The sequence below is a fragment of the Castor canadensis genome, chromosome 11 (assembly GCF_047511655.1).
Source record: "Castor canadensis chromosome 11, mCasCan1.hap1v2, whole genome shotgun sequence".
Taxonomy (NCBI): Eukaryota; Metazoa; Chordata; class Mammalia; order Rodentia; family Castoridae; genus Castor; species Castor canadensis.
This window is the reverse complement of record NC_133396.1, coordinates 95,989,572-96,014,910: the sequence shown is the minus strand read 5'-3', so window position 1 is coordinate 96,014,910 and position 25,339 is coordinate 95,989,572. Positions and strand designations below refer to the sequence as shown.

General features: G+C 44.6%; 1 protein-coding gene across 3 annotated transcripts in view; it reads left to right on the top strand.

Moving 5' to 3' along the window:
• The first annotated feature begins 4,408 nt into the window (after positions 1-4,408).
• The window catches only part of Uck2 (uridine-cytidine kinase 2), a 64,973-nt gene continuing 44,042 nt past the window's right edge, over positions 4,409-25,339 (top strand). The window contains exon 1 of one of the 3 annotated variants that reach the window (XM_074047603.1): positions 4,409-4,777. In XM_074047603.1, coding sequence (XP_073903704.1) covers positions 4,679-4,777 — 99 coding nt within the window. In that variant the 5' untranslated portion in view covers positions 4,409-4,678. Of the gene's footprint in view, positions 4,778-24,105; positions 24,296-25,339 lie in introns of those variants that run through there. The other 2 variants (XM_020169636.2, XM_074047602.1) reach the window with 2 other exon arrangements.

Below are 25,339 nucleotides of genomic sequence, written 5' to 3'. Positions count from 1 at the left end.
TTTTTTTTGTAGTACTGGAGTTTGCTCTCAGGGCCTCCACCTTGAGGAACTCCACCAGCCCTCTTTTTGTGTTGGATTTTTTTGAGATAGGGTCTCAAAAACTATTTGCCTGGGCTGGCTTCGAACTGTGATCCTTCTAATCTCTGCCTCCTGAGTAGCTAGGATTACAGAAGTGAGCCCCTGGCACCCGGCTCAAATGGTAGACTTCTGAGATAAATCAGAGAGCTATGACTAAAATAGCAAGGGGGGGAAGTGATATTTAACAACTTCTATGTGCTAGTGCCGTGTGCATTCATTAGTTTCCCAACCATTCTACCAGCTAGGTATCATTTAGTACTTGAAGAAACTGAGGTTTACGGACATTAAGTAACTTGTCAAAGGTTACAAAGTTAGTAACAAAGCAAGGACATGAACCTTGGATTTTGAAAAGCTTCCACGTCTTTGCACTAGATCAATGGTTCTTAAACTTGGGTGGGCCCTAGAATCCCTGGAAATTTATAAAACAGACTGCTGGGCCCTGCTACCGAGTTCCTGATTCATTACTTTTGGGATGGAGCCCAAACATTTGCATTTCCAGCAGACACCACCACCACGACACCACTGCTGCCTGCTGCTGCTGCTGCTGCTGCTGCAGAGGCAGTGGTGGCTGCTGGTTTGACACTGAGCTGTTGTGCTGCCTAATGGTATCTGAGAAAATGACTGATTGGGGTCACAGACAGAGCTAGATGTTGAAACAGCTTTAATATCACGTGGTCATCTTTTCAAACCAGTACTGTGGCCTGCCAAAGCAACTGCTGATTGGTAAAGGGTGGAGGGTCATTGGAAGGAGAGCTGAAATGCTTTGAATACATGCTGAAGTGTACTAACATCTCTTCTTTTGGTGGCGGAATGAAGTAGGCAAATAGAGACTTGATCATTGTGCAAGCAGTACCTTGCTATAGAACATTTCAGTTGGGTGCAAAATGTAACACTCCTTGTCTAGTTCAGGACTCTGGCTACACAGGAGAGAAGGCAGCCAGACAAAGGACTGTCATCGGCAATGGCCTTTTATTGTTCTTTGGCTACAGCTGCAGCTGCCAGCTCATGCTGACTTCATCCCCAAATGTTAACTAGGCCAGAACTTAATCAGACTGAAATATGTATAAAGAAAAAAGAATTAGCATACACTCCAAGAAAATGGATTTTCTGTTAAGTCTGATTTTTTTTTTTTAATGTTCGCATTATTTTTCTTAGTGGGAGGGGAAGGAGGACAGCTGGAAATCACTTAATTCAGAATCTGCAGTGTAATTGCTCCAGAAGGCTCCAGTGTGATTTGAACAACCCTAGCTATGGGATTTAGTGACTCGGCTCCCAAGAGAGGATGACACAGCATAGGGAATAGCACAGGCAGCTTGCTTTGCTTTGTAGGCAGCAGAGATGCGAAAGTCGTTGTTGAGGTCACTGAGAATACTCTTAATAACTGAAACAGACACAGGCAACTTCTTTCTATGTAGGCATGCCAGCCCCAGGGATGGGGAAAGGAAAGGAAAGAAGCAAAGTGAGAACAGGGAGTGCAGAGTGCAGCTGGCTGTTCTCTGCTAATTAGGCCTTACCTTTATATAGAAAGCTTTGACTTTTTTTTTTCAGAGCACTTCAATGCATATTAACTTATATACAGAGGTGAAATACTGTTAGTAATATTGGCAGGGTGTAGAGACATGTAAAGTTAGCTCTGTTGAAGGTCAAGTAGGTACTAGCTACACTAGGACTAGTTGTAGAGGGTTACTGTGGAATGCCAAATAAAGCACTGGGGGGTGGGGGGAGGGGCTAGGCATGTTGGTGCACATTTGGGAGGCAGAGGCAGGAAGATCACAAGTTTGAGGGCAGTCTGGGCAAAGTTAGTGAGACCCGTCTTAGAAATAAAATGTAAACAAAAGGAACTAGGGACATGGCTTTAGTGGTGGAGCACTTGCCTAAGATGTGCAAGGTTCTGGGTTAAATCTCCTGTACTTCAAAAAAAAAAAAAAAAGTTGGCAAATAGGAATGTCCAGGAGCAGGGTGCCAGCATCTGCTGGGCTTCTGGTGAGGACCTCACTCCGAGTTTCATCACAACACGGTGGATGCATCACATGGGAGAGTGGGAGAGTGGGAGTGGTGGGTAGAAATGTGTGGCAGAGAAACACACATGTGAGAAGGGAAGCAAGAGAGAGCAATGGACCCACACTCTACATTAATGCCCCCATTGACTTAATCACCTCCCTCTTAAAGGTCCTAAGACTTTCTCAACACTGCTGCATTGAATACTTTTTTTTGAGGGGAGGGTAGTGGGGTTTGAACTCAGGGCTTCATGCTTGCTAGGCAGGCGCTCTACCACTTGAACCACTCGAGTGGCTCACCACTGTTGCACTGAGAATTAAATGTCAATATGAGTTTTGGTGGGGACAAACCACATCCAAATTCTAGCAGTCAGGAAAACAAAACATTCAGAAAGAAATGAGTAATAACCACATAATTACAATTCAGGGGACACTACATTTCCTTTCCAAATGATGAAAATGTTCATTTGCTGGCTCCTTTTTGCTTTTTCCACATTTGTTCCTTCATTCATTCAACAATCAATGTTGAATTCTTTCTACTTGTTTGTCATTCTGCTCAGTGGGCCTTGGGTATGTAGAAATGAGATGTGGTGTCTCTTCATTCATCTAAGAAATATGTAGTGAAGCCCTAGTAATACTAGAAACTGTTCTAGGTGTCGGGGATATGGATATGCTCATTAGAAAACAGAGGCAAAAATTTTTAAATAAATTTGGAGTAAACCAGCTAAAACTAACAAAACAAAGGAAAATAGGTACTACAATAAAAATGCCTTGATGGATAGAGGGGTGGATATATCGCTAGGGATGTAATAAAACAAGTTGACTATAATGCTAATTAATGGTAGACTCTAGGTGGAAGATGTATTGTTTACTATAAGACCTTCCAACTATGTTGGAAAATATTCATGCTAAAGTGTGGAAAAAAGCTAGAGGAATAATCAGGAAGGTGGAGATTGAAGTCCTTGAAGTCTTTTTGTGGAGAAAAGACTTTTGTGGGGGACAGGCAGACTTCATGCCCAGCTAAAACCCACTCACTCCTCTGTGGTTTGTAAGATGACTTTCAGCAGCCTCTCCCAAATGACTAACTGCCTCTGGACAGCAGGCAATCCCTCTCCTCTGCTTGGTTTCCTATCTGAGCTGCTCCAGTTTGGTGTTCAGTGACATAAAATATTTCAAAAGTGAAAAAAAAAATGTGTTCTCTGATGCTCTTAACTTTCTTTAATCTTTTTTTCAAAATACTTTTCCAATTTTTAGGCAACTTAGTATATTTTAAAAGAGAATGCTATTGACTTAAGTTCTGTTTTAGACTGTGGGGCCCCATCCAGTCATTGACACCTGTCCAAGTTCAAGTTACTAGTCTAGTTCTACCTTTCTCAGGTGTGCCCAGCCAAACTTCCCTTTCTGGTTCAGCCCTTTAGGAGCCTTTTCTCTTCAAACACTAATATAGAGAAGAAACTGGCCAGGCACTATTCTAAGAACTTTACATACATAATTCATTTAAAACCCACCAAAATCCAAGAATGTGACTGACATTATTATTAGCCCTTAACAGATGAGAACACTTAGGCACAGCCCACTTTTTGCTCATGGACCTGGATGTTGAACGCAGAAAGCTGACTCCAGAGTGGCTTAGTCACTTGGGACTGCTTTCCTAACCAAGTGACTGTCAATCTCTGAAAAAACCAGTTTAATTAAACCTATCAATGGATCAGCATGACATTGTCATTTTAATGTTCCCACAATTCCTAACTCCACAGCAACCTCATCTTGGGGGATTTGAGAAACCATGTGCAAGGGCACTGATTTTCAAGCGGGCACCTTCAAATTAGGCCCTCAAACTGCTCTTTCTAGGGAGTCGAAGGAGGACAGGCCTGCTAAAGAGAATGGCACTTGGGGGTTTCCAAGACAGGAAATACCTAAAGCCAGCGGCTGACATTCTATTTTGGCAAAGGGAGCGGGGTGGGGAATCTCATTTTCGGAAAACACAAGTTTTAATCTGGATAATGGGTAAATGGCATTGCCTTGTTTCATCTTAATTTTTCCCAGCCTGTTATAACTTTGCTTCCTAAACCTGGTGCATTTCCTCCATTATTTGATCTGATTAGTCCCGACTCGCTTTTTATTCTTTCCGAAATAGGTGGCAGCACACCAGATTAAAACATTCAACAAGCCGGATTCTTTGCCCCCGGGGTCCGCGGGAGGGCGCCGGGGAAAGGGTTAACCGGGTGGGAGCAGATTCTTGCTCACACCTTTCCCAGAGACCTCGGGCGGCGGCGGGGCCCGGGCGGGGCGAAGGCTGGGGCCCGGCTCTTGGCGAATAGCAGCGCGCTGCCCGCCCGGATTGGAGCAGCAGCATCACGCTGACCTCTGCCTGGGATGTAAACCCCGCCGGCCGCAGCGGGCAGAGGAAGGCTGTCGGCTCCTTGGGCAAAGTCAGCCCACCCCTAGCTCCCAGCGGCTGGCAGGCGGGCGAGCGGCGACTGCAGCTTCGACCTCGGCAGCGCCCAGCGGCGGCTGCGGGAAGCGGAGAGAGCCCGACGCGGGCGCGGGCGGGGAGCGTGCGTCCGTGCGCACAGGCAGCGAGAGGAGGGGCGGCGCGCGCCATGGCCGGGGACAGCGAGCAGACCCTGCAGAACCACCAGCAGCCCAACGGCGGCGAGCCCTTCCTGATCGGGGTCAGCGGGGGCACGGCCAGCGGCAAGGTATTGCGGAACTGCGCTCCTCTCCCGTCCCGGGCCTTGGCGGCGGCTGGCGCATGTGGCCGCGGGCCGTGACACTCGCCGCAGCCACCGCGTGGCTGGCGCGCCTTCGCTTACGGCCGCGCTCCAGCGCCCTCTGCCCCGCGCTGGCTCGGGGCGCCGCGGTGGGGATGCAGCGGGGGAGGCTTGGGCTATCGAGGGTCTAGGGGTGCTGGGCCACGACCGCAGGGCTGGCGCGCTTCCTGGCCTTTTCTTCCCTCGCGGCGGTGGTAACTCGTGGCCAGGGTCCTATGGGGGATGGGCAGAAAAAGCGGATGCTTATTGTTTTGTAAGTCCAGTGTTGGGGAGAGGGCTTCCAGCACGTTCCCCAAGTCCGGATGCGCCCCTTACCCCCCGGCCTGGTCCAGACGTGCGCGTCCCGCGGCGCAGCCCGGCTGCCAAGGGCGGAGCGAGCCGAGACGCCGGATCCCGAGGGCTGCGAGCGTGGCGGGAACGCGCGAGGCGGCGTCCCGGGAAGGGGAGCCCACCTGGGAATTGCAGAGCGTTCCCGGTAAAAGCCAGACCTCTTAGGTGCGGTGACATCCGTGAAACGGTAGTAGGGGGCTTCGATCTTTTATGGTTAAAACAGGAAATGTGGTCGGCTTTTATAAGAAAGTTAAAAGTGGCTCCGCGCTCTTCGCCGTCCGGCTGGTACGCGCCTTGGACCAAAGGAAAGAGGTGACCATACCGGACGCCCCCAGAAGCCCGCTTTGTCTTATCTGCAAGGCTAGGAGGGACGTCCTACCCTAACCTTGGGTGTTCTGCAGGTGAAGGGTGGAGCCCTGCCCGATGGTTCTTTCTTTGCTCCCCTAACCCCCTTAAGATGTGGCTACTTGTGTCCCGTGGCGTTAACTTTGCTGCGTGCCGCTGGCTTAGCGAGGCTGATGATGCCTCCCGGGGCCGGGGAGCGCGGAGCAGGAAGGCTGCTTGGCGCCATCAGAAGCTAGCCACGAGGTTTTCGCTCCCAGGCCGACTCCTCCGTGGCCCCTCCTCCATTTTGCTTTTACGTTTTTCCCTCCAGGTCTGGACGAGTTTGGCACAGGGGCCCCGTACGCGGCGGTTGGCCCTGGGAAACTCTCTTATTGATTAAGATAACCTTGTTCCTGGCTGCCATGGTTAAGTGTGTGCTTTAGGTCTTGAACTTTATGTTCGGTATGTTCCTTGGTTGAAGGATTTTTATTTGTAAGTTTTAAAAATGTGCTCTTTGCTAGTATTTCTAGTAATTCACAGCAATTACTAGATGCCAGGCCTTTCAGGAAGCCATACCCGTTCCTTTAGAATTACTCCTGTCCTCCTGTTTCCATAGCATAGCCCTACTACGTAGAACTTTGCTTTGTTCGTGGCTGTATTACCTGCACGAGGCCTGCCATATACTTGGGGCCACATATTAACCCGAAGTCCAGTCATTCTAGTGGGGAGAAACAGACTTAAACTTGCAGATGAGTGGAGCATTTAGAAACAAAATGAACTGGGTAATAACCTAAATAATTTAGTCACCAGAAAGGTGAAAATTGAGACTCTTAAAAGGTGAAGTAACTCCATTCTTACTCCTGTGTTTCTTATTCATCTCCTGTTCTCAGTTGATAATAAGTATACGTTTTAAGTATTTTGAAAGTAACATGTGGACTGGGAGATGAAGTGAGCCATTATGGAGGTAGTTAATTCTCGATTTCTCATCAAGGAGGAAGAGTAGGAAACTCCCAATAAAGGAAGGGTCATTTTGCATGCAAATTTCAAAGCATGTACATTTTGGGCATATGATAGTTTGTCATCATTTGTGAATGTAACATACTTTTTTCGTTATTTAAAAAAAAGTCCAAAAGGAAAAAAGACAGGGGAAAAAAAAAAAAGTCCAGCCATGCATGGTAGTGCACACTTTGTAATCCCAGTACTGAGTCCAGAGGATCACAAATTCCAGGCCCAATAGCAAGTTCCAGACTAGCCTGGACTATGTAGGAGATCCTGTCTTTAAAAAAAAAGAAAAAAGTTTGAAAGCATCGGACATCTAAAATCTCAGATGTAGTCAGTTACTGTAAGTACGTGTTTATTTTTATTATTCCTGCCCTTACTGCCTTTCCAACAAGTAATTGTCAGTTTTTTTCCTTTTTTGATGGTTGGCATCAACAGAGTGGATCTGCTTTGGTGGTGTAAAATCGGCGTGCCTCAGATGTGCAGTTGGGGTTGGAAGCTATGTTGGTTGATGTTCCATGTGCTGGTTTAAAGGAATTTGAGAGAACAGAAAAAGGTTTGGAGCACCATCAAAAAGTGACACTTTTAAAGATAGAAGAAACCTCAGAGCCTCTGGAGTCCAACCTTCTCAGGTTTTTTAAAATTCCTCTTGGTGCTGGGGATCTAACCCAGGGGCTTTTGCATATGCAGTGTCATCACTTATAGATGAGAAAAATGAGGTGTGTGTTAATAATGTATTCAAATCATGCATTACTGTCAGAGCCAGGACTAGATGAGTACTGCTGAGAACCCTGGTGTTGGTTTAAGAACTGACTTAGGCACATGGCCACCACACACGTTTACACTCTGCAGTGGATTGTGTGTGTGTGTGTGTGTGTGTGTGTGTGTGTGTGTGTGTGTGTGTGGAGGGGGAGGGGCTCCTTGGAAGTAGCTGTGAGTGAATGTTGGGTTTTGCAGGTACAGAGTTCAGAGGAATGCAGGTTGCTTTATACCCTGGAGCCAGGCGCTATAGATCTTGATTGGTTTCTTCCCACCCAGGTTTCTCCTCTATAAGAAAAGACAGTTCTTTTGAGGGACAGGAGGCCTTTTTTCTCTGTGGCGTGATTTGTCTCAATTTTGTGGCTGCCCACAGTACAAGTATTTTATCTCAGACTAAATTATTTTGGTCGTAGAAGGCAAGAATAGGGATTACAGCTCTACGTATCACATTTTTAAAGTTTGTTTTGTAGATGAAGATGAATTAGAACTTCAGAATGAGCTTTCTAGGCTGACAATGGCAAATCGTTCTTCAAATACATCTTTAAAATGTAACTCCATGGTAGAGCATTTGCCTAACATGAATGAGAGACTCTGGGTTCTCCAGCTCTCAAGGAAAAAAGAGAAAAGTGGCGGGTTGGGAAAGTTATTCTGACCTATGTCAAAAATAAGATTCTCAGCTGGGCATGGTGGTGGATGTCTTTAATTCCAGGTACTCAGTGGAGGCAGGAGTGTGGAAAACTCAAGACCGTCCTAGGCAAAGTTAGCCAGATCCTATCAAAAACAAAATACAAATGGCTTGATGTGTATGTGTGTGTGTGGGGTGTCTGGTTCAAGTGGTAGAGCACACATACTGTAGGCCCTGGGTTCAATCCCCAGTACAGCAAAAAACAACAAAACCCTAACACAAAAATACTCCTATTTCCTCTTAAAGTACAGGTGTATATAGTATAAAATAACATTGGAAGGAGGAAACAACAAAAAAACCCAAGCCACCAGTCTGAACCTTATCTGCATGTGTATGTATGACTTTCAGGTGTCATTCCCTGTCTTTTGTTTTTCTTGTCTTTGGCTGATTGAAATAGCCCATGGTCTGCTCTTCACACTGCTACCTCAGTGGGTCTTCCTTGGGTTAGCTCTGGCTGTCAGTCTCATTTTTGGAAACCATGATGTCTTCCCCCTTGCTGAGTGCAAATCCCCTCGGTCCCCAAATGTGACCTAAGGCTGTTTATTTTTCTCCTGAACTGCCTTCACTGATTTTTTTTTTTTTTTTTGTAGTACTGGGGCTTGAGCTCAGGGCCTCTACCATGAGCTGCTCCACCAGCCCTTTTTTGTGGTGGGTTTTTTGAGATAGGGTCTCAAGAACTGTTTTGTCCTGGCTGCCTTTGAACCACGATCCTCCTGATCTCTGCCTCTTAAGTAGGTAGGATTACAGGCGTGAGCCACTGTCATCCAGTCTTCACTGATACTTTTGCTGGCTCTCTCAGGAATGGTCTTTAGTACCCTTAAGGGCTCAGCTGTTAGTACTTCCTGCGGGGAGCTTTGTTACTTGTTTTCTTCATCAAAATTATTTTTTCTCTCATGCTTCCATGAGATCTACCACATATTAAAATACTGTGTAAGTGCTTGGGATTGAGGGGAGTGAAGATTGAAGGACACAGGGGAGAAGGTCTCTGTCCTGTGTTTTGCTGCTTAACACCTTCTGAAGCTTTTTCTCAACAGGCCAGTTTATCATTGATAAATTTGATGATCTCTTCCCTTTGAAGGTAGCCAGGCAGGTGTCTTCCCAGTCAGTGAATTGGGAGAGGAAGATGAGGTTAGAAAAACTTTTGACTTGGGGTTCAAACTTTTCCTTTTCTAAATCTATGCCTGTTTTGAATCTTTCTGCAGCAGTCACCAGTCCTTGTCTGTAGGTATTTTTCGGGAGGTTGGTCTGTGCATGAGTAATGCAGGATCAGAAGTTATTGCCATCCCCTCCCTCAGAGGTGTGGGCTGTCACTTCGGCTCAGCTTGACTGTGAGTAGCATTTGCTTCTAGAATGTTTCAGAATGCACTGGGACCCATGTCACCTTGGCTTCCACTGCCTTGTTCCTGGAACCTCAGTAGCCATCCAGTGGATCACTTATTCCATACCCTCCTGTCAGGTGCTCCCAGAACTGGAGGACTGACTGCTTTGGTCCTTGGGCTCTGTTTTTCTGAGCAGGCACTGTGTATTTTCCATCACCCCAAATAGCTGCCTTGGCCATGAAGGTCTGGTGTGATCTGGCCTTGCTGTCCTCCTGCTAGTCTAGCCCTCTGTGTTGTAGCCATTCCCTCTGTTTGGCTTGTGTTGCTTTCCCTGCCTAACGATGTCTGCACTGCTGAAATTCTCTAGTCTAGTTCACTGTGCCACCACCGTGCCACGCCCAGCATAACCACAGAGCACGGTGGAAGGAAGCAGCAGCAACAGCTGGTCTTTCTCTTGCAGCCTCCAGGAATTCCTCTTGCCTGCTGTCTTTCTTCAGGGCTACGTTCATTTATTCCTTGTTGGAATGTGTTTGAAGTGTGGCTTCTGATGCTCATCCTGTCTGGTCACCCACCTCCAGCTCACTGTGTAGCATTTGCTTGGGTCTTAGGCTTGATGCCATTTCTTTGTGACTCTTGCTTTTATGAGGTTCTGTGATGCAGACATCTGTTGTCTTTGGGAATTGTACTGCTGAAGACCTGCCCTTTTTTTGCTACTTGGCTGTGCAATGGTGCTGGTAGGACTCTTCAAGGTCTCTTTTTAAAACAGAAAAGGTTTGAGTGTACTTAGGTGTGGCTGTATACTTGTTTTTTAAACCACTTTTAACCTTACACTGATTGATCATTGAAGTGTTTGATCATCTCTGCATTGTATGGCGCATAGGCATATGTGACTCACGGGAGCATGATCTAGATAATATTATGAAGTACAAAAACGGGTACACAAGGATGAAAACAGTGAGACGTTTAGAAACATTTACAGTTTGTTTAGTGGATTAAAGCCTTTTGGTTCTTATTAAAATATGTATTTGCGATTAAAATGGTTTATTAAAAAAGTCATGTTTAATACTTGGTGATTCTTGGATGACCTTGGTGTAAATTTTGATGATGTAAGGCTAAATGTTTGAGTCCAAGTTCAGTCTTTTGACTCTTGATTTAATGATCTGTTTGAAAAAGTCACCGCATAAAAAGATCCAAGTAGAAGAAAGTCATCATTTAGAGTGCTCACGAAATCACCTTTCCATCCCCCAATTATGCAGAGACCTTGGTTAACCTGGTAGGACATTTCTATTTTCTCTTGTCTATCAGTTGACTTTGCAAACCAAGGTGCTGAGATTAAAGTTTTTAAACTATAGTGGTAGATTTGAAACCCGCTGAAAATCTCATTTGGACTATTTCTATTTACGCGTTAGCTAAGGATTTCTGTTTTAGAGGGTTAGAGGTGCACACAGTTTGGCAACAAAGTTGCTTAATAACTGAAACACTTTAAAATATCTTTAATAGATAATTTGATAGCATTAGTAAATGTTTTAATATTTTAATCCTATATAAAACAATAGCAAGGCAAACGTTGTTAAAAGTGAAATCTTTCCACATGAGCAAGTTACTGCAAAATTTACATGGAAGTAAAAAGGAAAAAAAAAAAAAACCCAAGGAAATTTATTTTGTGGTACAGGAATTAAAACTCAGGGCCTTATGCTTGCTAGGCAGCACTCTACTGCTGAGCCACTCCACTAGCCCTCCCAAGATTTCTTTAAAGACACAGAAAAGGATTAACAGCTGACACAAAACTGTAACAAAAAAGACCTAATCAGCTTTCAGTTGCAGCAGTAAGCCTAATTAAGCTGGGTGTGGTGGTACATGTCTGTAATCCCAGTACCAGGGAAGTTGAGGACCTAGAGTTCAGGGCAAGCCTGGACTGCTGTGTAAGACCCAATCTCAAACAATGCAAAACAAAAGGAAAACAAGTCTAGTGAGAATTCACATAGGGAAACCCAAAGTAGCTATAATCAGAAAAGTGCTATCAATAGGCATTTGAATCCAGTGTCTGGAAAACTAAAAATAACTGTATAAAGCCCTCTTGCACTGGGCTTTCAGGCAGTAAGTTTTTCTTTCCCCTGTCAGGCAATACCTTGATAAGAAGTGGGGGCAGCAGTTCTAAATGTATGCTTTGAGAATTTTGAACACGAGGAAAGTGTGATAATTCTTGAGAAGTCACTTTGCTTTGTCCGCTGATTATTTAAAATGCTCATTTCCAAGGCTGAGATGGGGCTCAAGTGGAGAGCACCTGCCTAGCAAATGCAAGATCCTGAGTTCAAATGTCAGTACTGCCAAAGTTGCTCATTTCCATAGCAAAAAGCTCTATCATTTTCAATTCATCACTCCCTTTGAAACTAGGAAAAGTATCAGAGTGTTTCTGTGAGCCCCTACACTTGTAAACTACACGACCTCATGGGACAGGTGACCAGCAGTATTTTCTTCCTGTCACATGTGGGTGTTTTTTTTTTTTCCCCTGTAGTGGGGATTGAACTCAGGGCCCTTACCACCTGAGCCACACCCCCAGTCCCATGTGGCTTTAATCGGTCCATAATAAGCTCTCTGGTGTGACATTTTGCATCTCCCTGCCCTCCATAGTGAGGACAAGAACTAGCTTTGTAGACTGTTGGAGAAGAGTGTGGAGTGATAAGAGTGTTCATTTTGGATTATGGTCTTTAAACATCTTTACTTTCATAATTGTTAAGACAATTGTGGAGAATTCTTTATTTCTGAATGATCATACATTAATAATCTGAGAGGATTTCATTGTGATAATTCTGCACGTGTGTACAGAGTACCTTGAAAAGGTCTTCACCTCCTCCGTTATATTTCCCTCCCCTCTCCTACCCCCCTTTTCTCCAGCAGTGTTTGATGGTGTTCATTATGCTGTCTTCATATATTTATATGAAGCAGGCTTGGAGCCTCTTCACCCCTCAGCATTCTTTCCTTCCCTCTCCTCCTTACTGATCCCTACTTCCCCCCCACAATTCCCCTTTCATGTTTATTATTATTACTGTTATTGTCATTATTTTAGGTCTAGGTTCCACAAATGAGTGAGAACATGGCAGTAATTGGCCTTTTATCTTGCTCAGCGTGATGGTTTCTAGTTCCATCAATTCTGGAAAATTATTTTCGACATCACTGTTTTTCATCATTTGATTAAAGAGTTACAAAGGAAGTAATTTCTGGTATGTTGTAAACAGTGACATTTTACTTTCTTTTTCTCGCAGTACTGGGGTTTGAACTCAGGGCCTTGCTGGTGCTCTACAGCCATGCCCCCAGCACTTTTTGCTTTTGTTATTTTTCAGGTAGGGTCTCATTTTTTTTTGTGTTTTTGCCAGGGGCCCACTTCTAACTGTAATCTTCCTGTCTACAGCCTTCCATGTAACTGGGATCATGGCCACCTGCTACCATGCCTGGCTTTTTGTTGAGATGGGGGTCTCACTTTTTGCCTGGGCTGCCCTTAAAATTCTAGAACTAAATCATACTATAGATCAAATTGACGTAATTGATCCTCCCTATCTCTGACTCCCTGGTAGCTGGAGTTATAAGCATGAGGCACTGTGCCCAGCCAAAAACTGACCATTTTAAAATAACAATTATTTTATTATTCTTTTAAGTGTATTTAGCAAGCTCTACACTGTAATAATTTGACCTGTTTTAATGCTCAACTACATGAGCAAACTCTTGAGTCAGAAATGTTCGTTTTTTTTCTCTTTTGAAAATACTTTAATTCTACTTCCCCCACAAAATATTAATTTTATACTTAAACCTCTTATTAATCTTTCATACTTATGCAACATATTATATATGTATGTTGAAATTTTATTTCCTGTTCTGTCTCTTAAGTGTTAATTTCTTGTGGGCTGTATTGTTCCTGTACTTATTAGTATAAAACAAAACATATTATTTGTTTTGAAGAAAGCATAGATCTAAACTTTGAGGAACCTTGTTGACTGAGATAAGTAGATGGAATTGAAGGAGTTCTGTTATATCAAGGTGAGTTAATATTACAAGCAGGAAACTGGAACCATTCACATATGTAAAAGAATTTGTTTAGTCATTCATGTTCTACTGTCAGCATAAGTATTTACTTCCTTCCTTCCTTTTACCTTTCTGTCTTCCTTCCTTCCTCCCTCCCTCCCTCCCTTCTTCCCTTTATTCCTTCCTCCCTCCTTCCTTCCCTCCCTCCCTCCCTTTCTTCCCTGTTCCCCTCTCCCCTCCCCTTCCCTCCTCTGCCCTTGAACTCACAGTTCTCCTACTTCAGCCTCCTGGGTGCTGGGATTACAGGTGTGAACCTGGCTAGTATTTCAAATCACCCCTTTCCATGATTCAGGATGGTGGGAGGTGATGGAAAGTGGGAGAAGCCCTCGGGCAGGGGCAGTGAGAAAGGAAGAAGCCTTTCTCATACATGATCTTGGGAAAAACTTCTTTTAGGGGAGGTGAAGTTCTGGGACTTGATTAGCTGTTTTTCTTTAAAACTATCCAGGCTCTGACATGGCACAGGAGATCTCTTTTTTTGATTTACGAAACTTGGGTCCAGCCTTCCTTTTCCACTTTCTTTGCTTGCTGGCAATCTCACAGTTCTGTAACTAGCCTTGAATGCCTTGTAATTGTTTTCTCATCACTGGTCACACACTGAGCACTTCTCGAATCTGAACCCCTTCCTTTGGCAGGGTTCTAGAAAACTGACATTCCCTGTCACCTGCCTGACTGGATCCGGGGACCCTGAGTGCTTACTCTTCTTCCCAGCCGTGGCAGATGCTCTTTCACCTGGAGTCGCTGTCCTGGCTCACCTTCCTTTTCCTCAACAGATAGCCCCTGATAATGCCTCCTTTTGCATACGGTCCTTGGAAGCCTTCCCTGCCTTGGTAGGGTGTTCACTTCTGTGTTGCAGAAGCATCCTAAGCAGACCTCCGTTGCACAATTTTTTCCTCTACCCTGGGTTGGGTAATCCCTTTTGTGTTTAGTCTGCCATCTCAGGGTCAGGGACTGGGATTCCATTGCCTGGGGCTAATGCATGGTCTTGCTGGATAACCACATATTAAAGGACTTCTTTTACCAACTCCACCTATAATAGGAATCTCAACACAGCCAGCATTTAATCCTGATTTTACCCTCAGGGGTAAAAAATCCTGACTTATGCTCAAACTTCAGCTTTCTCTACCTCAGCTAATGACAACATCTTCTAGTTGCTTGGGCCTAAAGTCACCCTTGACTGTTACTCTCTGTCACTTGTATCCTCTTTATTAAGAAATTTTGGCCTTCCCAATGTATCCACAGTCTGCCTACTTTTCACTTCATTGCTTCCACTCTGGTCCAAGCTGCCATCATCTTCACTGGGTGGTTGTTGGAGTTCCCTTAATCTGTCTCCCTCTTCTGCCTTTGTTCTGTCCTTTTCCTCCCTCTCTCACTCCCTTCCTCCCTTCCTCCATCTCTTCCTTCTTTTCCACCTAGTTGCCCATGTTCTTACACATTTTATCCTTATAGCAGCCAGAGTGATTTTGATAAGATATAGGTTTGATAAATCCTTGTTCTGTTTTAAAACCCAGGCTATGACTTCCTTCCCATTTTACTTCCAGTAAAAGCCAAGGTCCTTTAGCTAGGTGTGGTAGCACATGCCTGTAATCTCAGCACTAAGGAGGCTGACTTTGTCTCAAAAAACAAAAACAAAAACAGAAAAGAAAAAGGGGCCAAGGTCTTTACAAAGTATCCAGGGCCTTCAAGGGGCTCCTTTCTGCTGGCTGTAAGCCTTGCCGGGATATTGCTTAACGCAGATGGAGCAAGTCACTTTAACTCAGTAATCTCAATTGTAAGGTTTTTTTTCTTATGGGACTGGGGTTTGAAGTCAAGGCTTTGCACTTGCAAAACACACACTTTCCTGCACGAACCACACCTCCAGTCCATTTTGTTGTGGTTATTTTGGAGATGGGGTCTTGTGAATGAATTTGTCCTGGATGGCCTTGAGCCACCATCCTGCTGATCTCTACCTCCCACATAGCAAGGATTACAGGCTCGAGCCACCAGTGCCTGCCTCAGTTGTCACAGTTTTAACAGTTAATTTAGTATGGTTAACTCTCACCTCCTTCCAGTGTTTGCTCCTGTGTCTTCTCATGACTGCCTTATTTAAAATTGTACAGAGTGCACACTCACATGTCTGATAAATGAATCATTGAAGTATGCCTTGCATCTTTGCTCAGTTACCTCTTTTAATATTAGTTTTCAGCATTCAAACCTGTTTGCTTTAGTTCTTGCTGGGAGATGTGGATAGTTGTCCCTTCCTTTCCGGGGTTTCCTCCCCTGGACTCCAGGAAGGATGGCTGGTCCACTGACAGCCACAAGTTTGTGTAAGTGGTCTGAGATGCTTGTTTAATGGTTCATCTAAAAAAAATTTATAAAATCAGCTGGAGAGTGACTTTAACAACTCCTTTCAAATTCTTACAGGTTGTCATTATTTTGTTTAGTTGAATGCTTGTTGGTATGAATCTATCTTTAACTTAAGAAATACTTGTAAGAGGAGCTCTCAGAAACCAAAAGTGTTATCTTCTCCATCTTGGGGAAAGATAGATCCACTTTTAGAAACTCTCTGCTTCAGGCAGCTTGCAGTAGAGTCAAATAGGTCTTGTCTGGCATGGTTTGAAATTGGGAGGGTGCTGAGTAGTTATGCAGTGGAAAAACCTGGTAGCTTTTTATCTACTGACTTTAGTGTGCTTCTGGGGACTAGGGCATGGCCTCACTGAATCAGAGAGACTTGAAAAAGACACGACAAACACACTTGGCAAAGATTTCTGTATGTGTCATTTTGTATTATCCTGTGTGGATGATTGCTGTTCTTCCGTTCATCCACATGGATGGCATATAATTATATGTGTTCCTGTGAGAAGATCTGAGACACTGCTATTTAAAAACATTCCTTTTTTTTTTTTTTAAAATGAAAAAAGCACAAACCCTATATAAATTGTGAGGCGCTTGTGGTCTTTTCCATTCTAGTAAATTTGTTGTTTTATCTAGAACTCAGAACTCAGGGCATACACTGAAGCTGTAGATAGCCTGCCCACCCATGTGACTCACAGGTTGTCATCTCTCAACAGGTGTGTTGGGAGCAGCATGGCATTTGTTGAAGCAGTTGTGGGGTAACTGCCCTGTCTCAGGAGAGAGGCTGGGCTCCTCTTATATGTTATTCTGGTTATCTGTGAGGAGATGGGCTTGAGGCTTGCAGTTTTCTTTGAGATACATCTGGTGGGCTGTTGATTTTCTTTTTTTTTTATTGTGGTAAGATGTGTGGTTTTGATTAGTCAGTGGCCACATTTTCTTGCATCTCCTTTGTAGAGAAAGCAAACGTTTGAGAGCAGAAGCAGCAGAATATTGAGTGATACCTGCATAGTATTTGAACAGGGGAGGTAGTGAATACGTTTCTGGAAGAAGTGCAAGCCAGTGGGCAAGCCAGTAGTGGCATTCTGGAGGAAGAGAGATGAGGAGATGTGCACTAGGAGATGTCCATGCTTGCAGTGGGAAAGCTAGGGTTTTAGATACATCCTCTGGGAAGAACTCCATCCTAGCCAGCCACAAGTTGTGTTTGCAGGGGCTTGGTGAGGTTGGAGGTCTGTTGGGTTTGAGAGAACAGAAGCTTTATGATGTCTTGATTTCCAGTTAGGATTGAGAATGCTGGTTTGTTTGGAAAATGCTTTCTGGGTGAAGCAAGCGCTGCATGCTTGGTAGGGTGGGGAAAGCATGGGTTTTGTGGTCTGCTGGACTTGGCTTCACGTCCCTGCTCAACCTCCTTTAATCTCTTTTCTCTGAACCCACTCCTCTATCTGTGAACATGAGATAATGTCCAGTTGGAAAGCTGTTAGGATTAAGTGAAAATGTGTGCAAAAGTATACGCATTGCAACGTCTCTGCAGTGGGCAAAACCTGCTCTCCTGGTACCATGACTCAGGTTCTGTGTGCCGCAGATGTGCTCTCGGGAAGAGGCCTTTGATCAGTCTGCTTTTCAAAAATAATTATCAAGTTTATTTGTTTAATTGGCACATTGATGTCTTGATATGTGTGTACACAGTTGAATGGCTAAATCAAGCTAATCAACATACCATTACCCCACTTATTTTTTGTATGAACACTTAAATCTATGCTGGCAGCAGTTTTCATGTATGTAATTGCTATTAACTGTAGCCTTTATCTTACACAATAGATCTCTCTAGAAGGTCTTCCTCCTGTCTGCCTTTGGCCAGTCTTGCCTCTAGTTCTAAGGGAAGAGTCTCCTGGTGGTGTCTGGGAATGGGGGGGCATAGATAGTATGATAAGGACCCATTAGTTAGAGCTGGGTTCTCCCTAAGTGATGTGATGTTAATTATTTAAGGCAGCGGCCTTTCTTCTTTGCTGATGAAGCTGGTGACTAGTCTAATACTGGACACCCTCTTCTAGGGAGGGCCTTTTAGTTTTCTTATTCTCTTGCTCCCAGTTTTTCTTTAAAGGAATTAAGGCAACTTATATTAAACTTGTTATGGGAAGAAAAAGCTTGTTAATACCATCTTTTAATTAAGCATAGAATGCAGCACAGCATACTGATTATAAGCGATAGTTGCATGCATTATCACAAATTGAACACATCTGGGTTAAGTAGCAGCCACATCAAGATATGGATTATTTCCAGCCCCTCAGAGGTCCCCTCCTGCCTCCCCCATCACACTCCCTTCATCAGCTGTTTCTGTATTATCTGCTAGAGGCAAGGCAGTGTTTTACTGCTGCAGTTAACCAAGGTCTGTGTATAGGAGTTACATAAATACAGAAATAAAGTCTCCCATGTGCTTAGCAAAAGTTCGTTGCTTTTTTAATCCAGACCACAAGTTGGCTCCTGCAGCTCTTGTCCTTAATCCTGAAAGAAGAGGCCCATGTCTTCCTCCATTGACACTATTCATTCAGTAATTATGTGTTGATTACTCACTTGTGCCAGGCTCTCTGTGAGGTGCTGGGACACTGGTCACAGGGAGCCTTCATGTCTAGGTCTAATTTGTCCCTGTCCACCCAGCACTGAGTATAGCACCTGATCACTAGGTAGGTGTTTAGTAAATGTCTACCAAGCTTGGCTAAACAGTACTCCCTTTACTGGACTGGAACATTTTCCACTTGTATCACCTCTAACTTTGAGATTCCAGTGTGCTAGAATACAGGGTATGACTTGTGTCTCCTGACTCTGGCATGGAGAGGGCTTCAGTGTGGCAGTTGGTGCTGTGATAAATGCTGAGTAAGTGGCCCAGTCTGTAAGTGCTGTCACAGGTCAAGAGGAGCTGGAGAGTGTTCTTATTAGTTATGGTAATCACCCACCCAGTCTCCACACCCTCATTAAAGCTATTGATCCCGTATCTCACTTTTCTGTAGCATTAGACCGTACTATTTCCCCTGGGAAACTTTTCCTTGTTTTATCATTCTTGGCTGGCTGACTGCCTGCCCCTCAGTATTGCCTCTCAGCCACTTCTGGGTTCTTTTCTTCCTAGAGTAGGAGGATCATTACTCAGAAGCCCCTTCTTTGCTAGGTCTGTCTCTCTCTGTACTCTGTATTCTCATTTGTCAGTGACTCTGGCCTGTTACTTACTGTCCTGTGTCCTTTCTCATTTATTCAGATATCAACAAGTATTTCCACCTGATGCGTTTGTCCAGAACTAGACTCCTAATAATCTACATACCTGCTACACTACCTATGCCTTTCTCTTCCGACAGACACCTTACCGTCAATCTGTCAATCGCCTGTTCTTTCCCATCTTCCCACATCCGTAAAGTCTGCTGATGCCATCAGCCCCACTTGCTGAGTTTCTCTTGGAATTATCTGTTGGCCACCTCTTCCCACCTGCATCTGTCCTTTCTTGCCTGGATGACTCTCCACTGGCTGATTTCCAGCTGTCAGTCTGGATCACCTCTGAAACATATTCCCCATACTGCTGCTGGAGTGATCTTTTAAAACATGCAACTCTAATCATACCTGTCACTCCTGTAGAATTCTTCAGTGACTCTCCTTCACCTTTGATCTTGCTGTCAGCATTTCCTCCCAGCTAAGCCACAAGACTCAGTCTCCCTGTCCTATTTCTGGCCATTCCCCATATGCCATACTGGTCCTTTCCCAACCTGCTTGCCAGCTACTTCACATTCCCAGATCTTTGTGCTTGTGGGGGGCTTCTGCTTGACATGCTGCCCCCTTCCCTTTCATCCTGCAAAGCCCTCTTCAGCTGTCTCCTCCCCTTGGAAGTACCTGTTGGCCCACTGCAGAGTTGAAATTCCCATCCTGCCTCTGTTTTTTCTCTCAGGAGATTCTGCCCTTAGCTCTGTGCACAGTGCCTAGAGTACAGCAGGTGCGCTGAAGCACTTGAGTGAGTGTATGGAGTATTTCTCATGAATTTGGGATTGGGTTACATGGGGTTTTGCCTGGGTTACTTTTCCCCTCTCTCATTCTAAAGCTGTTGTTTGTGGTCTGAGAAGTTGAGATTTGTGCTTGGAAAAAAGTCAGCTTTAAATGAACTCTATATCCATAGCAGAAACCATTGCTTTTCTTTCTGTTGAGCTCTTGAGCAGATGTTTTGAGTTTCAGGAAGTTGTTGGCCCACAGGTTTTTTTGAGGTGTGGCCCAGGCTTTTGCTTTTATTAGAAAAAACAACTTTGATCACATTTTGCAACATTGTTTCTTCTTAATCAAAAGTAACATGCTCTTGGAGAACACTGACCTAATACTCCCCAGTGCCTGTCTGCCTTAGTTTCCTTATGTCACTTAACACTACTGAAATTATGTTTGTGTTTATTATTGGTTTCCTTTCAGTGTGTTTCTGCTACTAGTAACAGATACTTCCTGAGCACTAACAGTGTGCTAGATGCTCTTTTAAGTGTTGTAAATGAGATAACTCCTTTAATCTCTAAGCCCCTGGAGGTGAGCTGCATAATTTTCTCCAATTTTCACATAAAGAGACTACAGTACAGAGAAGTTAAGCAAGTATCTTGAGTACCTCAGCCAGTGGGTGGTGGAGGTAGAATTTAAGCCCAAGCAGCCTTGCTCCAGAGTCTGGAAACCCATGCTGCTCAGCCAAGTTGTAGCATAAGCTTGCTAGGGTGGAGTGCTTGCTTTGGAACCTGCAGTGCTGGGAACTGCACCTCCTCACAGGTGGTACTCACTGTGGAATGGATGTGAGATAATCCAGGTGAAAGTTAAAAATTGAATGCTTCGGCACCCATGATACTGTCATAAGAAGACATATGAATTAGGTCTCTGCCCCTGGTTCCTGGTACTGAGCTCCCAAAACTCTAGTATGTACAGCTAATAGAAAAATTTCTAATATTTGGTCTTTGACAACGTCCCTGACCCCAGTTCCTGTCACAGAGCCTGTGTTAGCTTTCTATTGCTGTGACAAAATGCCTGAGGAAAAGCTTTTTTTGGCTTATGGTTTCAGTCCATGGTCACTTGGCTCTGTTTCTGGCCATGGTGAGGCAGAGCATCAGTGGAAGGGGGTAGGAGAGGAAGGTTTCTTACCTCTTGGTGGCCAGGAAGCAGAGAGAGGCAGGGATAAGATACAGCCTCCAGAGGCACCGCCCCAAGGACCTACTCCCTTCAACCAGGTCCCCCTCACTGGGGTCAGAGCTCTCATGATCCCATCCTTCCCCAGAGCCCCGCCTCTGAACATTGCTGCTTTGGGGGACTAAGCCTTCAACACAGGAGCCTTTAGGGGACACTTCAGATCCAAACCCTAACAGACCCCTAAGACCTCTGTGATTTCCTGAGTGATAACTGTCCCTAAATCCCTGAGAATTTTCTAGGCGATAGGAGCATCTTGTTCTAACAAGGCAACTCCCTCTTGGTGGGCTCCAGGAGAGCCTTGGGGTAGGGGCTGGCTGCCAGGGAAACCAGCTGGGTTAATTTTCAGCCCTATTCCTTGACCTCCAGGGAGGGGAGGGGGTCTAAAAGTTAAGCTGATCACCACTGACCAGTAATGTAATCATTTGTGTAGTGAAGCCTCCATAGAAGCCCACGAGGACAGGATTCAGGTGAGCTGCTGGACAACAGAACCCATGGAGTAGCCTGGAAGGTGGTGTTCCAGAGAGAGCATCAATGCCCCCTGCCCCTTCCCACATATCTCAAGCTGTGGTCTCTTCCATCTGGCTGTTTGTTTGCATCCTGTGTAATATCCTTCATAATAAATGGGTGGGTGTTAGGAGAGTGGCTGCAAGTTCTCTGAGCTGTCCTAATGTATTAATCTTACCTGTGTAGGGGATTGTGGAAACCCCCTGGTTATAGCCTTTCAGTCAAAAAGCACAGGTTCCGCACTGAACAGTCTTGTGGGACTGAGCCCTTGACCTGTGGATCTCCAGGTTGGTAGTGTCAGTACTGAGGTGCATTGTGGAACACCCAGCTGGTATCCCATGACAAATGAACTGTGTACTCATGGGGAGAAATCCCCACACATTTTTTTGGTGACTAGAGAGGAAACATTGGGTAGGAAGTCCAGAGTATGAATTCCTACGTCTGCTAGGATCACCCTGCCTCACAGGTTAGTTATAGCAGTTTGATTATTTTTTTTTGGAGATATAGGGAGTTTTACTATGTTGCTCAGGCTGGTCTTGAACTCTTGAGCTCAAGTGATTTTTCTGTCTCAACCTTCCAAGTGCTGGGACTACAGGTATGTGCTCCCACCTGGCCACATGTGGTACTTTTACATAAATGTTAGCCTCTCTTGGCAAACACATCTTTTTTTCCTCCTTGACTCCTTGGGTGGCTATGTCCCTTGAGCTGTGGCATTATCTTGACTGGGTAACAATTAGCCGGATCTGAGTCTGTTCTGCATTAGCTAAATGTCAGTCTCCTTGAGATTTGGGAAGCATTGTAGTGTCATCAGCAATATCCTGGGGGAACAATATCCTGCAGGTGGCTGGTGCCATCCATTTTCTGTTGATTCTTGTGAGAAGATGGCATTTCTTGGAAAGAAAGTTAATGTTCCTGAATAACTAAGGACAGTGCTTTGGAATTTTGAGCATCCTGGTTATTGATGGTATTGGCCAGTTTCCCATTGCTATAACAAATTACCTGAGGCTAGGGAATGTTTAGGGAATGTTGCAGTTTTGGAGGGTGAAAATTCAAGATCAGGCAGCATCCTGGTGGGAGCTTGTGTAAGAGGGAGAATCACATGGAAAGATAGAAACCAGAGAGTGGGGAGGGCTCAGCTGGATCTTTTAGAACAGCTCACTCACAGGAACAGAGCCCCATGAGAACTCCTTAATCCCTTCTGAGGATAGCATCCCCAAACATCTAACCACCTCCCAAAAGATCTACCTCTTGTGGGTTTTTTTTTTTTGATAATGGGGCTTGAACTCAGGGCCTTCATCTTGAGCCATTCCACCAGCCCAGTTTTTTTGTGATAGGGTTTTTTGAGATTGGGTCTCACAAACTCATTGCCTGGGCTGGCTTCGAACTGTAATCCTCCTGATCTCTGCCTCCTGAGTAACTAGGATTACAGGCGTGAGCCACCAGCACCTGGCAGATCCTACCTCTTACAGCGTCCACCACCTCCCAGCATTGGCATTGAGACCAAACTTCCAACACATGAACCCTTTGGGAACATAACACATGTAAATCATAGCATCCAATGGCCCTTTCTTAGTTCCTGTAACCGGTGATAAGGAAGAGGCTGTCCATCTTCCAGTGTCCTGGAAGCTGACTTGATAGAGGATTAGACGTGTGCGTGAGTTAGTATTTATTTATTTATTCTTTTCCTAGTTCCAGAAAATGAGGTGGGTGGGAATAAAATCAGAGAGGGCAGTTTGGATTGAATTGTCCCTCGTGAAAGTGCTGGGCTCTGTCAGGGCACTGGTTCAGATAAAATGACCATATTGTGGTATGATAGCAAAGTCACACCTGTTTCCATCCCCTTTCGAGCCTTATATACCATGGCGATAACTTGCACTCTTGTATTTAATTGGCTGTTTTTATTTCCTTTCACTGATGTGGGGCGTGTGTGCATGTACATTATTAAAAATGTAGCCAGAAGTGATTACTTTGGTGATTCAACACAAGTAGATAGCATAAAAAGGCAAATATACTGTGTCAGCTCTGCACTTCGTAGTGCAGTGATCTTGGGGCAAAATTACTTGAACGTGTCATTTTCCTCATCTGTAAAATGGGTTCCAATCAAGGCCCACTTCCTATGTAGGCATTCCACCACTTGAGCCATGTCCCCAGCATTAGTAAAGATTACATAAAATAGGCCTGGGCATGTAGCTCAAGTGGTAGAGCCCCTGCTTCATAAGTACAAGGTCCTGAGTTCAAACCCCAGTACTGGAAAAAAAAAAAAAAGATGATACAGGCAAATGTTAGCTCTTGTGATAGTGATGGTGGTGATGATTATAACAGTGACAACTATCCCTTGCTGCAAGAAATCATCAGGCTGTCCTCTGTCACCCTACCCCCTTCCTGGTTATTTTTCCTTTTATCTATCTCTGTATTTAAAACAGTTATGCTATTTCCGTATTTTTTTTCCTTCCCAATATTAGGCATTGTTTATTGACTTCTTGTAGAAGGACAGATTTTAACTGACATCTCCTTTTCCCATGTCTCACGCCTTTTGATGTAATTATATCAAGTTTTTCGTAAATCGCCATTTAATGCTTACGTTCTCATGAACATTTTAACTGCTAATCTGAGTTGAAAAAAATGAGTGAGGTATGCCTTTAATTATGAATAAAATGAAAGGTTGTCATGTGGTTGTTGTCCTTTGAGGTTTGTTTGGTGACCTGCTCATTTATCTCCTTAGGCACTCATTGTTTTGTGCAAATAGTCTGGAGTCTTAAGAAGAAGAATCTAGTTTGGAATCTTCAGAGATTCAGCCTCTTTTTTTTTTTTTTGAGACATTCTTGGCCGTATAGCCCAGACAGGCCTCGAATCGTGACCTTCCTGCTGTCTCCAGCATGTGGGGAAACCATCATGCCTAGTGAAGTTACACTGCTGCTGCTGCTGCTGCTGCTGCTACAGGTCTGTGTCAACATTTTTTATTTAAGATTGTCTCATTCTGTAGGTCAGACTGCCCTTGAACTTGCTATCCTCCTGCCTTCTCCTGCTTAGTGCTGGGATTATACTTGTGGGTCATCATACCCAGGTCCAACTTTTTTTTTTTGCCAAGCCGGGTCTTTGCTACTTTTTGATACTAACTGTCCTTCTAGTCTGGTCTCACCTGTGGGTAGGAAATCTTTATTACTTTCAGAAAATGTGGGTCATAGGAAAGCACATGTTGGTATCACCCAGTTGGCTGGGGTACAAAATGAGCCCAATGTGGGAAAAGGCAAGTTAGTGTTATTATGAAAAGTAAATAAGAATGATAGGCGGGAAGAGTATACTTGCTTCTCAAGTGCACTCAAGGAAAGGATTAGGCAGGTTGTCATAGTTGGAATGTCAATATTGATCTACTTGCCCAGTTTACCCACAGTGGAGGAGGCTTGGAGGGTAAGGAGAAAGGGGGAGTTATGGTTTTGTGGATCTCAAGTGTGTTTGCCAACAAACCGGATGGAGGAGGTCAGGTGGTGGAGAGCGTTGGTCTGGGAATCCAGCTGGAGGCCAGGCACTGTCAGTGTGTAGTATTGTGGGTTCCTGGTTGGGGTAGGGGGTGGAGAGACATAGTCAAAGCAGAATTTCTCTCAGGGGCTGCAGTTCTGTTGATCTGATCCTGGTCTCTGCTGTCCACAGGGATGTGAGACTGTGGTGGTAGAGATGTGGGTGAGGAGGGACAAGGCCTTTTCTTAGATATCACTAATAGTTTGATCCCAAATGACAAGATCCATCAGGGACAGAGAAATACGAAATGAATTTTGCCTGAACACGGAGTTCCTTTCCCCATCTTTGGCTGTAAACTTTCTGGCAGTTAGTGAGCCATTTTGGAGAATGTTTTAGTAAGGGAAACTGGAAAAGCTGCTTTGAGACAGAAAAACCTGACTCTTTAGGTGAGCAGCCGAGGTTTTGTTGAAAGTGGTTATCCTCCGTTTTGGTTCTTGTGTGCTGTCCTGCTCCACCTTTTTCCTCCAG